At 45.8% G+C, this 15,113-nt stretch overlaps 1 protein-coding gene across 1 annotated transcript; it reads left to right on the top strand.

The window, feature by feature from the left end:
* The first annotated feature begins 737 nt into the window (after positions 1-737).
* On the top strand, positions 738-2,817 carry LOC134958241 (putative uncharacterized protein DDB_G0294196). Its single transcript, XM_063940702.1, has 2 exons — positions 738-867; positions 942-2,817. Exon 2 carries the CDS (start codon positions 950-952, stop codon positions 1,631-1,633), a length of 684 nt encoding a protein of 227 aa, XP_063796772.1. The 5' UTR covers positions 738-867; positions 942-949; the 3' UTR covers positions 1,634-2,817.
* The last annotated feature ends 12,296 nt before the right edge of the window (positions 2,818-15,113 follow it).

Genomic DNA, 15,113 nt, shown 5'->3' with positions numbered 1-15,113 from the left:
CTGTGCCCTAGTGGATGGCGTCGACAGGTCCTACGACGTTCTGTATGGGCCAAGGGCACAGACCACAGCAGCTAAGACCAAGCGAAACATCTGGGATGCCATCGCGACACAAGTCACTGCAGTATCTGGAAACCGCCGGAGCACCAGAAACTGCATGAAGCGGTACAGTGATTGCCGCAGATAGACCAAGAAGAAGATGGGGATTCAGCGCCGACATGAGACCGCTACGGGAGGTGGTCCGGCTCTCAATCTGAAGTGGCTACCCTGGGAGGAAGTTATTAAAAGGCACATGAACCCTGTCATGGGCCAAGGTGTTCGCGGAGGTGTGAACTCTAGCCGTCCTGCTGGCTTTCCCGAGGAGGAAGAACCGCCCAGAAGACGGAAGACGGCGGGAGACAAGCAGTCCAAAAGGAGGCCTGATGGGAAGATTACATTCAGATGAGCTGCACTAATCTTTTATTTTTCTTTTTTCTTTGCTGATGTGTTTGTTCTTTTTCCCCAGACACGCCTGCCCAGAGGACATCACCTGCGCGCAGGACATTGCCAGCGCGCGGACCATCACGTGCGCAGCAGGCATCTGCAGCAGCGCGCGGACCATCACCTGCGCAGCAAGCATCAGCAGCGCGCAGATCATCACCTGCGCGCCACACATCGTCAGCGCGCAGAAAGTTACCTGCGCGTCAGACATCGTCAGCCATTTTTGTATAGTTTATTAAGTTTAATTTTTTTTTCTTTTGCAAACAGAGGTGCCACGGACCAGCAGCGGACTTGCGTCGGGGATTGGTTCCTTCTTCAGGCCGGATCTCCTACAGGATTCGTCGGACGACGAGGTGGAAGTGCAGCAGCCCGCTGTTTCTACATCCCTGTGTAAGTAAATATCGAATTGTGAGCCTTCAAACAAATGTATGAATGTGTATACTAATTTCTAATTTTCTTTTCAGCTGCACAAATGCAATTGGTGGCAGACGTACAGGAAGGGCAGGATCCCTCAAATGTTCAGAGGGTACACACCCTGGCAGCAGAGATGACTGCCCGCCAGGATACCTACACGAATGTCGTTGAAACCAGACTGGACGCCATTGAGAAGATAATGGAGAAGATGGCAAACGGTCTGATTGAAATGCAAAAGGCTCATGCCGACAGCACGGCAGAAACGCAAAAGACCAGACGAGAAGATCACAGGGAGACTATGGACATCCTTCACGTTCTGGCCACATCCATCAACCGGCTGGTGGATAACACATCATGCCTGGCACACAGCGTTGACAACATGTCGGAGAGCCAACGACATTCGGCATCCAGCCAACAGATCATCGCAACCACACTGCACATGATGTACGATAAGCTCCCAGAGCCAGCTCATCAACACGCTGGTGAACCACCACATCCGCCATCACAAGCCACACGGACGCCTCCTTCCCTTCTTCCACCACCATCCTGGTATAGATGGTCACAGCTGTACCAAGGATATACAGGGATGTACCCCACCCACCAGATGCCTCCACCACCAACACCGGCCGCATCATCTACACCCGCACGGCCACCGAGGCCAAGTCAACGCACTCCCCAGCCGCCCAGGGCATCGACGCCCCATCAGGAGGAAGAAGAGGATCCGGACGGACAACCACCATAAGCCCGGTCGTATTGTTTTATTATTTACTCTTATGTTTCATGTTTCCCTTTCTCGCCCTCCCATTAGTTTTTTTTTTTTTTCTTAATAATGTTGTATGTTTGTGTTGGGCTCCCCCTCTCTCGACCGGATACTACCAAGGACCTTTATGTCTAGGCATACATGCGCGGGCATGTATGCGGGCGCGTGTGGTAACTGATGAAAGCTCCTTGTGGTTACATGTATGATGGGCCAAAGAGCTATTCTGATACCACTTTTTTTTTAAAAAACAAACTCCTTTTTGTATTGGTGTAAAATAGGCTTTCACTTTTGTGTGAATTTACTATTCACTAGTGTTTATTTTTGGCTTCTTCATAGGATTGGGTGGAAAATTGAAGTGGATGGCGTAGTTCGTGTTGTGCGTACCAAGGTGAGTAAAGCCATGTTTCAATGTATATATTCAAGAAACTTTGGACCGCCTGCCCTTGTGGAACAACACAGTCCAGCAATGGGTCATGCTGGGCTGTGTGGTTCCACAAGTGCAGGCGTGTCAAAGTGCTGACCACTGACACCACTCTTCCACTTTGGACCGCCTGCCCTTGTGGAACAACACAGTCCAGCAATGGGTCATGCTGGGCTGTGTGGTTCCACAAGTGCAGGCGTGTCAAAGTGCTGACCACTGACACCACTCTGCCACTTTGGAACGCCTGCCCTTGTGGAACAACACAGTCCAGCAATGGGTCATGCTGGGCTGTGTGGTTCCACAAGTGCAGGCGTGTCAAAGTGCTGACCACTGACACCACTCTTCCACTTTGGACCGCCTGCCCTTGTGGAACAACACAGTCCAGCAATGGGTCATGCTGGGCTGTGTGGTTCCACAAGTGCAGGCGTGTCAAAGTGCTGACCACTGACACCACTCTTCCACTTTGGACCGCCTGCCCTTGTGGAACAACACAGTCCAGCAATGGGTCATGCTGGGCTGTGTGGTTCCACAAGTGCAGGCGTGTCAAAGTGCTGACCACTGACACCACTCTTCCACTTTGGACCGCCTGCCCTTGTGGAACAACACAGTCCAGCAATGGGTCATGCTGGATTGTGTGGTTCCACAAATGTTCTTGGGAAAGGAATGAACATGACATCATTAGTGTCTTTACTTAATATGGAATTTTTTTCCCCACAGATATCTACACAAGAAAAGAATGTAAAGAAGAACAAACACTACTTTTTTGTTTTATTACATTTTATTTTTTATTCCAAAATAAAATACAATTATATTTCTTCAATAAATTTTTAAAATGAGAAGTTGTGTGTTTTTCTTTAAATTATTAGTAAATAAAATGTAATATATGAGATGCAGTGGTATTGTGTTAGGTCGCCCATGGTACAGCAGGTGAACTGTCATGTCCCTTTTCATCCATGATGATTCAAGCAACTTGGGAAGGATACTTCCGACCTGTGGAAGAGAATAGTATGAGGTTCCAGCTATTGGTAATAGTTAGAGATGAGCGCCGGAAATTTTTCGGGTTTTGTGTTTTGGTTTTGGGTTCGGTTCCGCGGCCGTGTTTTGGGTTCGACCGCGTTTTGGCAAAACCTCACCGAATTTTTTTTGTCGGATTCGGGTGTGTTTTGGATTCGGGTGTTTTTTTTAAAAAACCCTAAAAAACAGCTTAAATCATAGAATTTGGGGGTAATTTTGATCCCAAAGTATTATTAACCTCAAAAAACATAATTTACACTCATTTTCAGCCTATTCTGAACACATCACACCTCACAATATTATTTTTAGTCCTAAAATTTGCACCGAGGTCGCTGTGTGAGTAAGATAAGCGACCCTAGTGGCCGACACAAACACCGGGCCCATCTAGGAGTGGCACTGCAGTGTCACGCAGGATGGCCCTTCCAAAAAACCCTCCCCAAACAGCACATGACGCAAAGAAAAAAAGAGGCGCAATGAGGTAGCTGACTGTGTGAGTAAGATTAGCGACCCTAGTGGCCGACACAAACACCGGGCACATCTAGGAGTGGCACTGCAGTGTCACGCAGGATGTCCCTTCCAAAAAACCCTCCCCAAACAGCACATGACGCAAAGAAAAAAAGAGGCGCAATGAGGTAGCTGTGTGAGTAAGATTAGCGACCCTAGTGGCCGACACAAACACCGGGCCCATCTAGGAGTGGCACTGCAGTGTCACGCAGGATGTCCCTTCCAAAAAACCCTCCCCAATCAGCACATGATGCAAAGAAAAAGAAAAGAAAAAAGAGGTGCAAGATGGAATTATCCTTGGGCCCTCCCACCCACCCTTATGTTGTATAAACAAAACAGGACATGCACACTTTAACCAACCCATCATTTCAGTGACAGGGTCTGCCACACGACTGTGACTGATATGACGGGTTGGTTTGGACCCCCCCCAAAAAAGAAGCAATTAATCTCTCCTTGCACAAACTGGCTCTACAGAGGCAAGATGTCCACCTCATCTTCACCCTCCGATATATCACCGTGTACATCCCCCTCCTCACAGATTATCAATTCGTCCCCACTGGAATCCACCATCTCAGCTCCCTGTGTACTTTGTGGAGGCAATTGCTGCTGGTCAATGTCTCCGCGGAGGAATTGATTATAATTCATTTTAATGAACATCATCTTCTCCACATTTTCTGGATGTAACCTCGTACGCCGATTGCTGACAAGGTGAGCGGCGGCACTAAACACTCTTTCGGAGTACACACTTGTGGGAGGGCAACTTAGGTAGAATAAAGCCAGTTTGTGCAAGGGCCTCCAAATTGCCTCTTTTTCCTGCCAGTATAAGTACGGACTGTGTGACGTGCCTACTTGGATGCGGTCACTCATATAATCCTCCACCATTCTATCAATGTTGAGAGAATCATATGCAGTGACAGTAGACGACATGTCCGTAATCGTTGTCAGGTCCTTCAGTCCGGACCAGATGTCAGCATCAGCAGTCGCTCCAGACTGCCCTGCATCACCGCCAGCGGGTGGGCTCGGAATTCTGAGCCTTTTCCTCGCACCCCCAGTTGCGGGAGAATGTGAAGGAGGAGATGTTGACAGGTCGCGTTCCGCTTGACTTGACAATTTTGTCACCAGCAGGTCTTTCAACCCCAGCAGACCTGTGTCTGCCGGAAAGAGAGATCCAAGGTAGGCTTTAAATCTAGGATCGAGCACGGTGGCCAAAATGTAGTGCTCTGATTTCAACAGATTGACCACCCGTGAATCCTTGTTAAGCGAATTAAGGGCTGCATCCACAAGTCCCACATGCCTAGCGGAATCGCTCCGTGTTAGCTCCTTCTTCAATGCCTCCAGCTTCTTCTGCAAAAGCCTGATGAGGGGAATGACCTGACTCAGGCTGGCAGTGTCTGAACTGACTTCACGTGTGGCAAGTTCAAAGGGCATCAGAACCTTGCACAACGTTGAAATCATTCTCCACTGCACTTGAGACAGGTGCATTCCATCTCCTATATCGTGCTCAATTGTATAGGCTTGAATGGCCTTTTGCTGCTCCTCCAACCTCTGAAGCATATAGAGGGTTGAATTCCACCTCGTTACCACTTCTTGCTTCAGATGATGGCAGGGCAGGTTCAGTAGTTTTTGGTGGTGCTCCAGTCTTCTGTACGTGGTGCCTGTACGCCGAAAGTGTCCCGCAATTTTTCTGGCCACCGACAGCATCTCTTGCACGCCCCTGTCGTTTTTTAAAAAATTCTGCACCACCAAATTCAAGGTATGTGCAAAACATGGGACGTGCTGGAATTTGCCCATATTTAATGCACACACAATATTGCTGGCGTTGTCCGATGCCACAAATCCACAGGAGAGTCCAATTGGGGTAAGCCATTCCGCGATGATCTTCCTCAGTTGCCGTAAGAGGTTTTCAGCTGTGTGCGTATTCTGGAAAGCGGTGATACAAAGCGTAGCCTGCCTAGGAAAGAGTTGGCGTTTGCGAGATGCTGCTACTGGTGCCGCCGCTGCTGTTCTTGCGGCGGGAGTCCATACATCTACCCAGTGGGCTGTCACAGTCATATAGTCCTGACCCTGCCCTGCTCCACTTGTCCACATGTCCGTGGTTAAGTGGACATTGGGTACAACTGCATTTTTTAGGAGACTGGTGAGTCTTTTTCTGACGTCCGTGTACATTCTCGGTATCGCCTGCCTAGAGAAGTGGAACCTAGATGGTATTTGGTAACGGGGGCACACTGCCTCAATAAATTGTCTAGTTCCCTGTGAACTAACGGCGGATACCGGACGCACGTCTAACACCAACATAGTTGTCAAGGACTCAGTTATCCGCTTTGCAGTAGGATGACTGCTGTGATATTTCATCTTCCTCGCAAAGGACTGTTGAACAGTCAATTGCTTACTGGAAGTAGTACAAGTGGGCTTACGACTTCCCCTCTGGGATGACCATCGACTCCCAGCGGCAACAACAGCAGCGCCAGCAGCAGTAGGCGTTACACGCAAGGATGCATCGGAGGAATCCCAGGCAGGAGAGGACTCGTCAGACTTGCCAGTGACATGGCCTGCAGGACTATTGGCATTCCTGGGGAAGGAGGAAATTGACACTGAGGGAGTTGGTGGGGTGGTTTGCGTGAGCTTGGTTACAAGAGGAAGGGATTTACTGGTCAGTGGACTGCTTCCGCTGTCACCCAAAGTTTTTGAACTTGTCACTGACTTATTATGAATGCGCTGCAGGTGACGTATAAGGGAGGATGTTCCGAGGTGGTTAACGTCCTTACCCCTACTTATTACAGCTTGACAAAGGGAACACACGGCTTGACACCTGTTGTCCGCATTTCTGGTGAAATACCTCCACACCGAAGAGCTGATTTTTTTGGTATTTTCACCTGGCATGTCAACGGCCATATTCCTCCCACGGACAACAGGTGTCTCCCCGGGTGCCTGACTTAAACAAACCACCTCACCATCAGAATCCTCCTGGTCAATTTCCTCCCCAGCGCCAGCAACACCCATATCCTCCTCATCCTGGTGTACTTCAACACTGACATCTTCAATCTGACTATCAGGAACTGGACTGCGGGTGCTCCTTCCAGCACTTGCAGGGGGCATGCAAATAGTGGAAGGCGCATGCTCTTCACGTCCAGTGTTGGGAAGGTCAGGCATCGCAAACGACACAATTGGACTCTCCTTGTGGATTTGGGATTTCAAAGAACGCACAGTTCTTTGCGGTGCTTTTGCCAGCTTGAGTCTTTTCAGTTTTCTAGCGAGAGGCTGAGTGCTTCCATCCTCATGTGAAGCTGAACCACTAGCCATGAACATAGGCCAGGGCCTCAGCCGTTCCTTGCCACTCCGTGTGGTAAATGGCATATTGGCAAGTTTACGCTTCTCCTCCGACAATTTTATTTTAGGTTTTGGAGTCCTTTTTTTTCTGATATTTGGTGTTTTGGATTTGACATGCTCTGTACTATGACATTGGGCATCGGCCTTGGCAGACGACGTTGCTGGCATTTCATCGTCTCGGCCATGACTAGTGGCAGCAGCTTCAGCACGAGGTGGAAGTGGATCTTGATCTTTCCCTAATTTTGGAACCTCAACTTTTTTGTTCTCCATATTTTATAGGCAGAACTAAAAGGCACCTCAGGTAAACAATGGAGATGGATGGATTGGATACTAGTATACAATTATGGACGGACTGCCACGGTTAGGTGGTATAAAAAAACCACGGTTAGGTGGTATATATTATAATAATAATACAATTATGGATGGACGGACTGCCTGCCGACTGCCGACACAGAGGTAGCCACAGCCGTGAACTACCGCACTGTACACTGGTTGATAAAGAGATAGTAGTATACTCGTAACAACTAGTATGACACTATGACGACGGTATAAAGAATGAAAAAAAAACCACGGTTAGGTGGTATATATTATAATAATAATACAATTATGGATGGACGGACTGCCTGCCGACTGCCGACACAGAGGTAGCCACAGCCGTGAACTACCGCACTGTACACTGGTTGATAAAGAGATAGTAGTATACTCGTAACAACTAGTATGACACTATGACGACGGTATAAAGAATGCAAAAAAAACCACAGTTAGGTGGTATATATTATAATAATAATACAATTATGGATGGACGGACTGCCTGCCGACTGCCGACACAGAGGTAGCCACAGCCGTGAACTACCGCACTGTACACTGGTTGATAAAGAGATAGTAGTATACTCGTAACAACTAGTATGACACTATGACGGTATAAAGAATGAAAAAAAAACCACGGTTAGGTGGTATATATTATAATAATAATACAATTATGGATGGACGGACTGCCTGCCGACTGCCGACACAGAGGTAGCCACAGCCGTGAACTACCGCACTGTACACTGGTTGATAAAGAGATAGTAGTATACTCGTAACAATTAGGATGACACTATGACGGTATAAAGAATGAAAAAAAAACCACGGTTAGGTGGTAGGTATATAATAATAAATAATACAATTCTGGTCGGACGGACTGCCTGCCGTGTGCCGACACAGAGGTAGCCACAGCCGTGAACTACCGCACTGTACACTGGTTGATAAAGAGATAGTAGTATACTCGTAACAATTAGGATGACACTATGACGGTATAAAGAATGAAAAAAAAACCACGGTTAGGTGGTAGGTATATAATAATAAATAATACAATTCTGGTCGGACGGACTGCCTGCCGTGTGCCGACACAGAGGTAGCCACAGCCGTGAACTACCGCACTGTACACTGGTTGATAAAGAGATAGTAGTATACTCGTAACAATTAGGATGACACTATGACGGTATAAAGAATGAAAAAAAAACCACGGTTAGGTGGTAGGTATATAATAATAAATAATACAATTCTGGTCGGACGGACTGCCTGCCGTGTGCCGACACAGAGGTAGCCACAGCCGTGAACTACCGCACTGTACACTGGTTGATAAAGAGATAGTAGTATACTCGTAACAATTAGGATGACACTATGACGGTATAAAGAATGAAAAAAAAACCACGGTTAGGTGGTAGGTATATAATAATAAATAATACAATTCTGGTCGGACGGACTGCCTGCCGTGTGCCGACACAGAGGTAGCCACAGCCGTGAACTACCGCACTGTACACTGGTTGATAAAGAGATAGTAGTATACTCGTAACAATTAGGATGACACTATGACGGTATAAAGAATGAAAAAAAAACCACGGTTAGGTGGTAGGTATATAATAATAAATAATACAATTCTGGTCGGACGGACTGCCTGCCGTGTGCCGACACAGAGGTAGCCACAGCCGTGAACTACCGCACTGTACACTGGTTGATAAAGAGATAGTAGTATACTCGTAACAATTAGGATGACACTATGACGGTATAAAGAATGAAAAAAAAACCACGGTTAGGTGGTAGGTATATAATAATAAATAATACAATTCTGGTCGGACGGACTGCCTGCCGTGTGCCGACACAGAGGTAGCCACAGCCGTGAACTACCGCACTGTACTGTGTCTGCTGCTAATATAGACTGGTTGATATTTAAAGAGATATTAGTAGTATACAACAATACTATACTGGTGGTCAGGCACTGGTCACCACTCCTGCAGCAAAAGTGTGCACTGTTAATTAATATAATTGTACTCCTGGCTCCTGCTAACAACCTGCAGTGCTCCCCAGTCTCCCCCACAATTAATTATAAGCTTTTAATTTATACATTGATGACTGTGCAGCACACTGGGCTGAGCTGAGTGCACACAGACTGAGTCACACTGTGTGACTGACTGTGCTGTGTATCGTTTTTTTTTTCAGGCAGAGAACGGATATAGCAGAGAGAAGTGAACGGATATATTATATTAAATAAAAGTTAACTAGCAACTGCACTGGTCACTGACTGTGGTAAACTAACTCTGTCTGCGACTCTGCACAATCTCTCTCTATCTAATCTATCTATCTCTATTCTAATGGAGAGGACGCCAGACACGTCCTCTCCCTATCAATCTCAATGCACGAGTGAAAATGGCGGCGACGCGCGGCTCCTTATATAGAATCCGAGTCTCGCGATAGAATCCGAGCCTCGCGAGAATCCGACAGCGTCATGATGACGTTCGGGCGCGCTCGGGTTAACCGAGCAAGGCGGGAAGATCCGAGTCGCTCGGACCCGTGGAAAAAAAAGTGAAGTTCGTGCGGGTTCGGATTCAAAGAAACCGAACCCGCTCATCTCTAGTAATAGTGTCACCCTTCTATGGAAAAGACAAGGTACAAGCAACACTTTGACACAAGCAGGTTACAGCGGCCTTTGTCCCAAATGCAACCCTCCGGCACTTGAGTAACTACACATCCAAACATTCCGTCACACAGTGTAAGCATTGGTGTATCAGGGCATGATTGGATGTGCAGTTTTGCAAATGCCGGAGGGCTGCACTTTGGACATGCCGGGGTGTCTTGGACAGGAGGGAGTTTTGGGCAATACATCTCACCTGAGGGGGGTTGTCTGCTACATGGCGGAGGTTCAGGTCCACATCACAAGTAGGTCGCCCATGCCATGGTACATCAGGGGAACTGTCGTGTCTCTTCACATCCACGCAACTTTGGAAGGATACTCCGCAAGACCTGTGGAAGAGAATAGTATGAGGTTCCAGCTATTGGTAATACTGTCACCCTTCTATGGAAAAGACAAGGTACAAGCAACACTTTGACACAAGCAGGTTACAGCGGCCTTTGTCCCAAATGCAACCCTCCGGCACTTGAGTAACTACACATCCAAACATTCCCTGTAAGCATTGGTGTATCAGGGCATGATTGGATGTGCAGTTTTGCAAATGCCGGAGGGCTGCACTTTGGACATGCCGGGGTTACTTGGACAAGAGGGTTGTCTGCTACATGGCGGAGGTTCAGGTCCACATCACAAGTAGGTTGCCCATGGTAGAGTTGGAGAAACAGGTCCAATATTTGCAGCAACCCAACAGGAAAAAACAGGGGGTAACAGGTCGTCAACAGGACGAAACTTTGAAAACAGGCCTGGGAAGGTGCGTCAACAGGACGTAAAACTCTGAAATACATAAATAAAGATTTTTTTTAGAATATTACAATCTCAGTTTACACGATAATACAAATGTTACAAATATACTCACAGGCAGTGAAAAAAAAGCTTTGGATCAATGTCCGTCGGGAATCATCTCCTTCGTCCATACCCACCGGTAGAGCAGAAGAACGGCTCCCGCGTCGGAAAGCACTGCGACGAAGAGTCACCGGCAAACGGTTTGCGACACATATGTTGTGTAAAATACAACATGCATTTACCATGCCGCAAACCTTCGCCGGTGAGTACAAAAGAGCACCACCAGAAGTGTCTAAACATTTAAACCGGCTTTTAAGTACACCGAAGGCACGCTCAGTTACTTGCCTCGATGCTTTGTGTGTCTCTTGGTAACGTTTTTCTGCTCTACCAACAGGATTAGACAATGGGGTCAAGAGCCACGATTTGTTGGGATAACCCGCATCGCCTATGGAAATGAAAAAAAAAATGGTGGGTAATATAAAAAATAAAAATAAAAAGTTAAATAAAATAAAATAAAAACAATTAAAATAAATACCTAACAGCCAGCCACCCGGCATGTTTCCTGTTTCGAAATTGCCAAACAGCGATGACTGGCTTAGGATGAAGGAGTCGTGAGACAATCCAGGAAATCCCTCAAAAATATTCAAAAATTTCATGTTGACATCACAGACCGCCTGTATATTCATGGAATGGAAATGTTTTCGGTTCCGAAAACATTCTTCCGAATTCCGTGGTGGTCTGATCTGCACGTGGGTACAGTCAATCGCGCCCAGAACATTGGGAAAATTGTGTTTGGTGAAAAAGCCTAATTTGATCTCACGACATCCGCTGTCCGTATCTGGAAATGTGATGAACTGGATCGTCAATTTGCGGAAAGCCCTAATGACCTGGGTTATACAGCGCGACAGTGTCGACTGTGAAAAACCGCATGTTTGAGACAAAGTAGGCTGGAATGTGCCTGACGCAAAAAAATGTAACATAGCCAGCAGTTTCTGGAAACCGCTGACTGCGCGATTGGTCCGTGCCTGAGGTTCCAGGTCGGCCTCCAACAGAGCGTACAGCGAATATATGTCGCGAGTCGATAAGCGATCATTTTGAATCACCTCAAACTCGCTGAGATCCTCCAGTTCACGCCTAGTGCGATACTGGCATGGACGTGGAAATGAAACACGCATTACTGACTCACCCAATGCAGACATTTGCTGACCTTGATCCTGATGTTCAGCAGCCCGTTCTTCCTCCATGCTTGCAGCCAGCATGAACATCACAATCTGGTCAGAAAAAGGCTCCATTATTGTAGTCAGTACAAAAATAGGATATAAATGTGTTAAAACGCAGGGGGATTGTCCTAAAAAAACGATTCCACAAGAGAGCTGACTGTAATGGCTGCTCGTCTCCCTGAAGTCTCAAACCCGGGAGTGAGGATAGAGGAGGGGCTTTGCAGAAGTGTATCCTGGGTAAAACTGTGGAATCATGGGTACATTTCCCTCAGCAGAGTGAAGAAAAAAATATTCTTTTAAAAAATCAATTAAATAATACTTGTGAGTCAAAAAAAAAGACAAACCAAGTAGATAATCCCTTCAAATATAAATAGATATGCTATTAGCAATCCAAAAAGCAAAAAAAAAATACATTTAAATATTTTTTTTATTAGATCCCGCCAGCAAAGTGAGGCGGAATGAAATTGATGAAATTGCTGTCGAAAAGCACTGTTGTCGAATCGACATTCTTCAATTGAATATACTTTTGTCGAAAAGCCGCATTTTGACCATTGCAGACATGTTGAATTTTGAAAATGTCGATTTGCAAAAAGTCGAATCTGAAACGGCAGGTATTTTGACGAAAAGTACTGTATTGCATTGACGAATCCAATTCAACATTTTTTAGTTGTCGAAAATGTCCCGTTTTTCAACTTTCGCGGCAATTCGACCGCAATTGCATATACCCCTAAGTCTGCCCCTCAGAGAATTGATCTGAATCAGTAGAGGTGCTGTGGGATTTTGCTTATGTTGGGCAAGAAGAGAAGAAATTTAATTTTCAAGTTGTGAAATTTCTCTTTGGGCTTGCTTCTTACAGAATGCTGCCCTACTAATAAATTTACCCCTGAGTGTTGCTTTGTGTGCTTCCCAGATAATCCCCTTCGACACCTCATCAGTCAAATTAAAATCGAAGTACTCAGATATGGCAGACTTAACATCCTCAAAAAATGAGGGGTCCAATAACATATTATCATCCAGACGCCATGAGCGGGACCTGTATTGAGATGAAAATGTATCTAAGAGAATATAAGGCCCCGCATGTTCAGTCCATGAAAGGGGTGTTATACCTGCCGCCGCCACCCTGGAAGCAAGCGGTCTTGATTCAAAGATCATGTCAATGCGAGAATAAATTTGGTGGGGAACAGAAAAATGAGTGTAATCTCTAGCTGTCGAATTTTTAAAATGCCACGTATCCAAAGCTACTAGCCTCGTTAGACCTTTGCAAAGATTAAATGAATCTTGTTTAAATGTGAATGTTTTAAATTCCGTGAAGCAGACTTGTCTACAGAGGGGTCCAATACAGAATTAAAATACCCACCCGTTATCAAATTGCCGAGCATGATTTTTCTATCCATTTGAAGAATTTGGAAAACAACAAGCTTTGACCCGTGTTGGGGGCATACAGGCTAACTAAAGTAATATATTCCGCCCCTATGGAACCCACCAATATGAGGTACCTACCATCTGCATCCGACACGCATTTAGAAAGGACAAAGGGGACATTGTTAGAAATCAGAATCACCACACCCCTCTTTTTACATGGAGCTGAAGAAAAAAAAAGTGTGAGGAAAGCGCTTACCTCTTAGTTGAGAGTGTTCTCCATAAAGGTTCGTCTCTTGCAACAGTACAATATCTGCTTTTTCACGTCTACACGCCCCCAACACTAGAGTATGACGTTTAGGTGAATTTAGACCATTAACATGTATGGAAAGTATTTTAAACCCCATAATATGTGAAATATAGGGAACACATATAAGACTCAGATACGAGTCTAGGTCCAAGAGGGGAAGACCAGTCGGAGTCGGGGAGAGGGGAGCAAAGCAGAAGGGTCAGGGAAAAAGAAAGAAAAGAAAAACAGCAAAAGGTGGCCTAAATAGGCCAAAACCCTGTAAGAAAAAAAAAACCAACAAAGGGGGCAATTTACTTCACAGATTATAAACCTATGCGAGGCCCACAAGCTAGAACTAGAATTATAAAATAAGCAACGGATCCGCACTAGAAGTTGCAGATCGAGTACAAACCCTTAGTAATAGCACTAGGAAATCAACAAACTCAAACAGTTCCAGCTATCTTAAAGGGAGCAAAAAGCAGAGAGAAACAATACTTTCCAAACAATACCATATCATCAGTTCAGGGTGGATTAGCATCGTCTATTCTGCCTCGACGGATCATGGACCATTGCAGTTGCAGAGGGCGTGAACGTTGAGGCTTGGGTGACCCTTGAGAGGAGGCAGACACGGAAGGATCTGGAAGAATGTTTAAGTCCATCAGCAGCTTCTGCCCTTGTTCCAAGGTTTTAGCTGTACGAATTGTGGGGTCTGCCAGGACCTGAAGCTGAAATAGAAAGTTCCTGCGATATTTGATATTGTTTTGACGGAGTACTCTTGTGATAGGTTGCTAGTCCCTCCTCTTTTGTATGGTTGATGGAGCAAGGTCTTGGAATATTTGAATGTTCATACCCTTATATAGAATATCCGGAGTGTCTCTAATCGCCGCCATTAATTTTTCTTTGGTGCTATAATAGTATAGTCTTGTAATGATATCTCTTGGTTGCTGTCCGGATGGAGGTTTTGCCGTAAGAGCACAATGCGCTCTGTCCAGAAGCAGTTCGTTATCCTGCAGGTCAGGAGCAATGTGTTTGAATAGATCTCGGAGGAAAGAAGTGAGGGTGGTCGGAGAAATTGTCTCTGGTACGCTTCTGATTCGCAAATTATTCCTCCTTGATCTATTTGCGAGATCTTCTTGTTCTTCCTGGAGATCGTTGATTTCTTTGCGAAGAAGAGAGAGTTCTCTGTCCACTACTCCTTGATATCTGCACAGATCATCAGTTTTAGACTCCAAGGCATCAGTTCGTGATCCAATAGAGGTCAGTTCAACCTTAAAGTCGTCCACTGCATTTTTAAGTTCCTTTTGAAACAAGGGTGGAAAGCATGGCCTACGGGCTACTTCTATCGGCCATTTGTGAGGAACTTTTGTTCTTGGGGGTAAACATGGCAGGAGTCGTAGCGGTGTAGACTTTTTTTTCATTTTGTAGGGCATAGTAAGGAAATGGCAAGACCTTAGGAGCTTGGGTAAGGATCCGTTTAATGCGAATAAAGATGTGAGGGTCTCATACGGAGGTACTTAGGACATCATAAAATAGAGGTAAACAAAATTCTTGAAAGAACTTCTTATTGGCTTCTCAAGTTCAACAGGAATATCAAATAGTCA

This window comes from Pseudophryne corroboree, chromosome 9, assembly GCF_028390025.1.
Source record: "Pseudophryne corroboree isolate aPseCor3 chromosome 9, aPseCor3.hap2, whole genome shotgun sequence".
Taxonomy (NCBI): Eukaryota; Metazoa; Chordata; class Amphibia; order Anura; family Myobatrachidae; genus Pseudophryne; species Pseudophryne corroboree.
The sequence above is the reverse complement of the archived record's forward strand: the minus strand, read 5'-3'. Positions and strand labels throughout refer to the sequence as shown.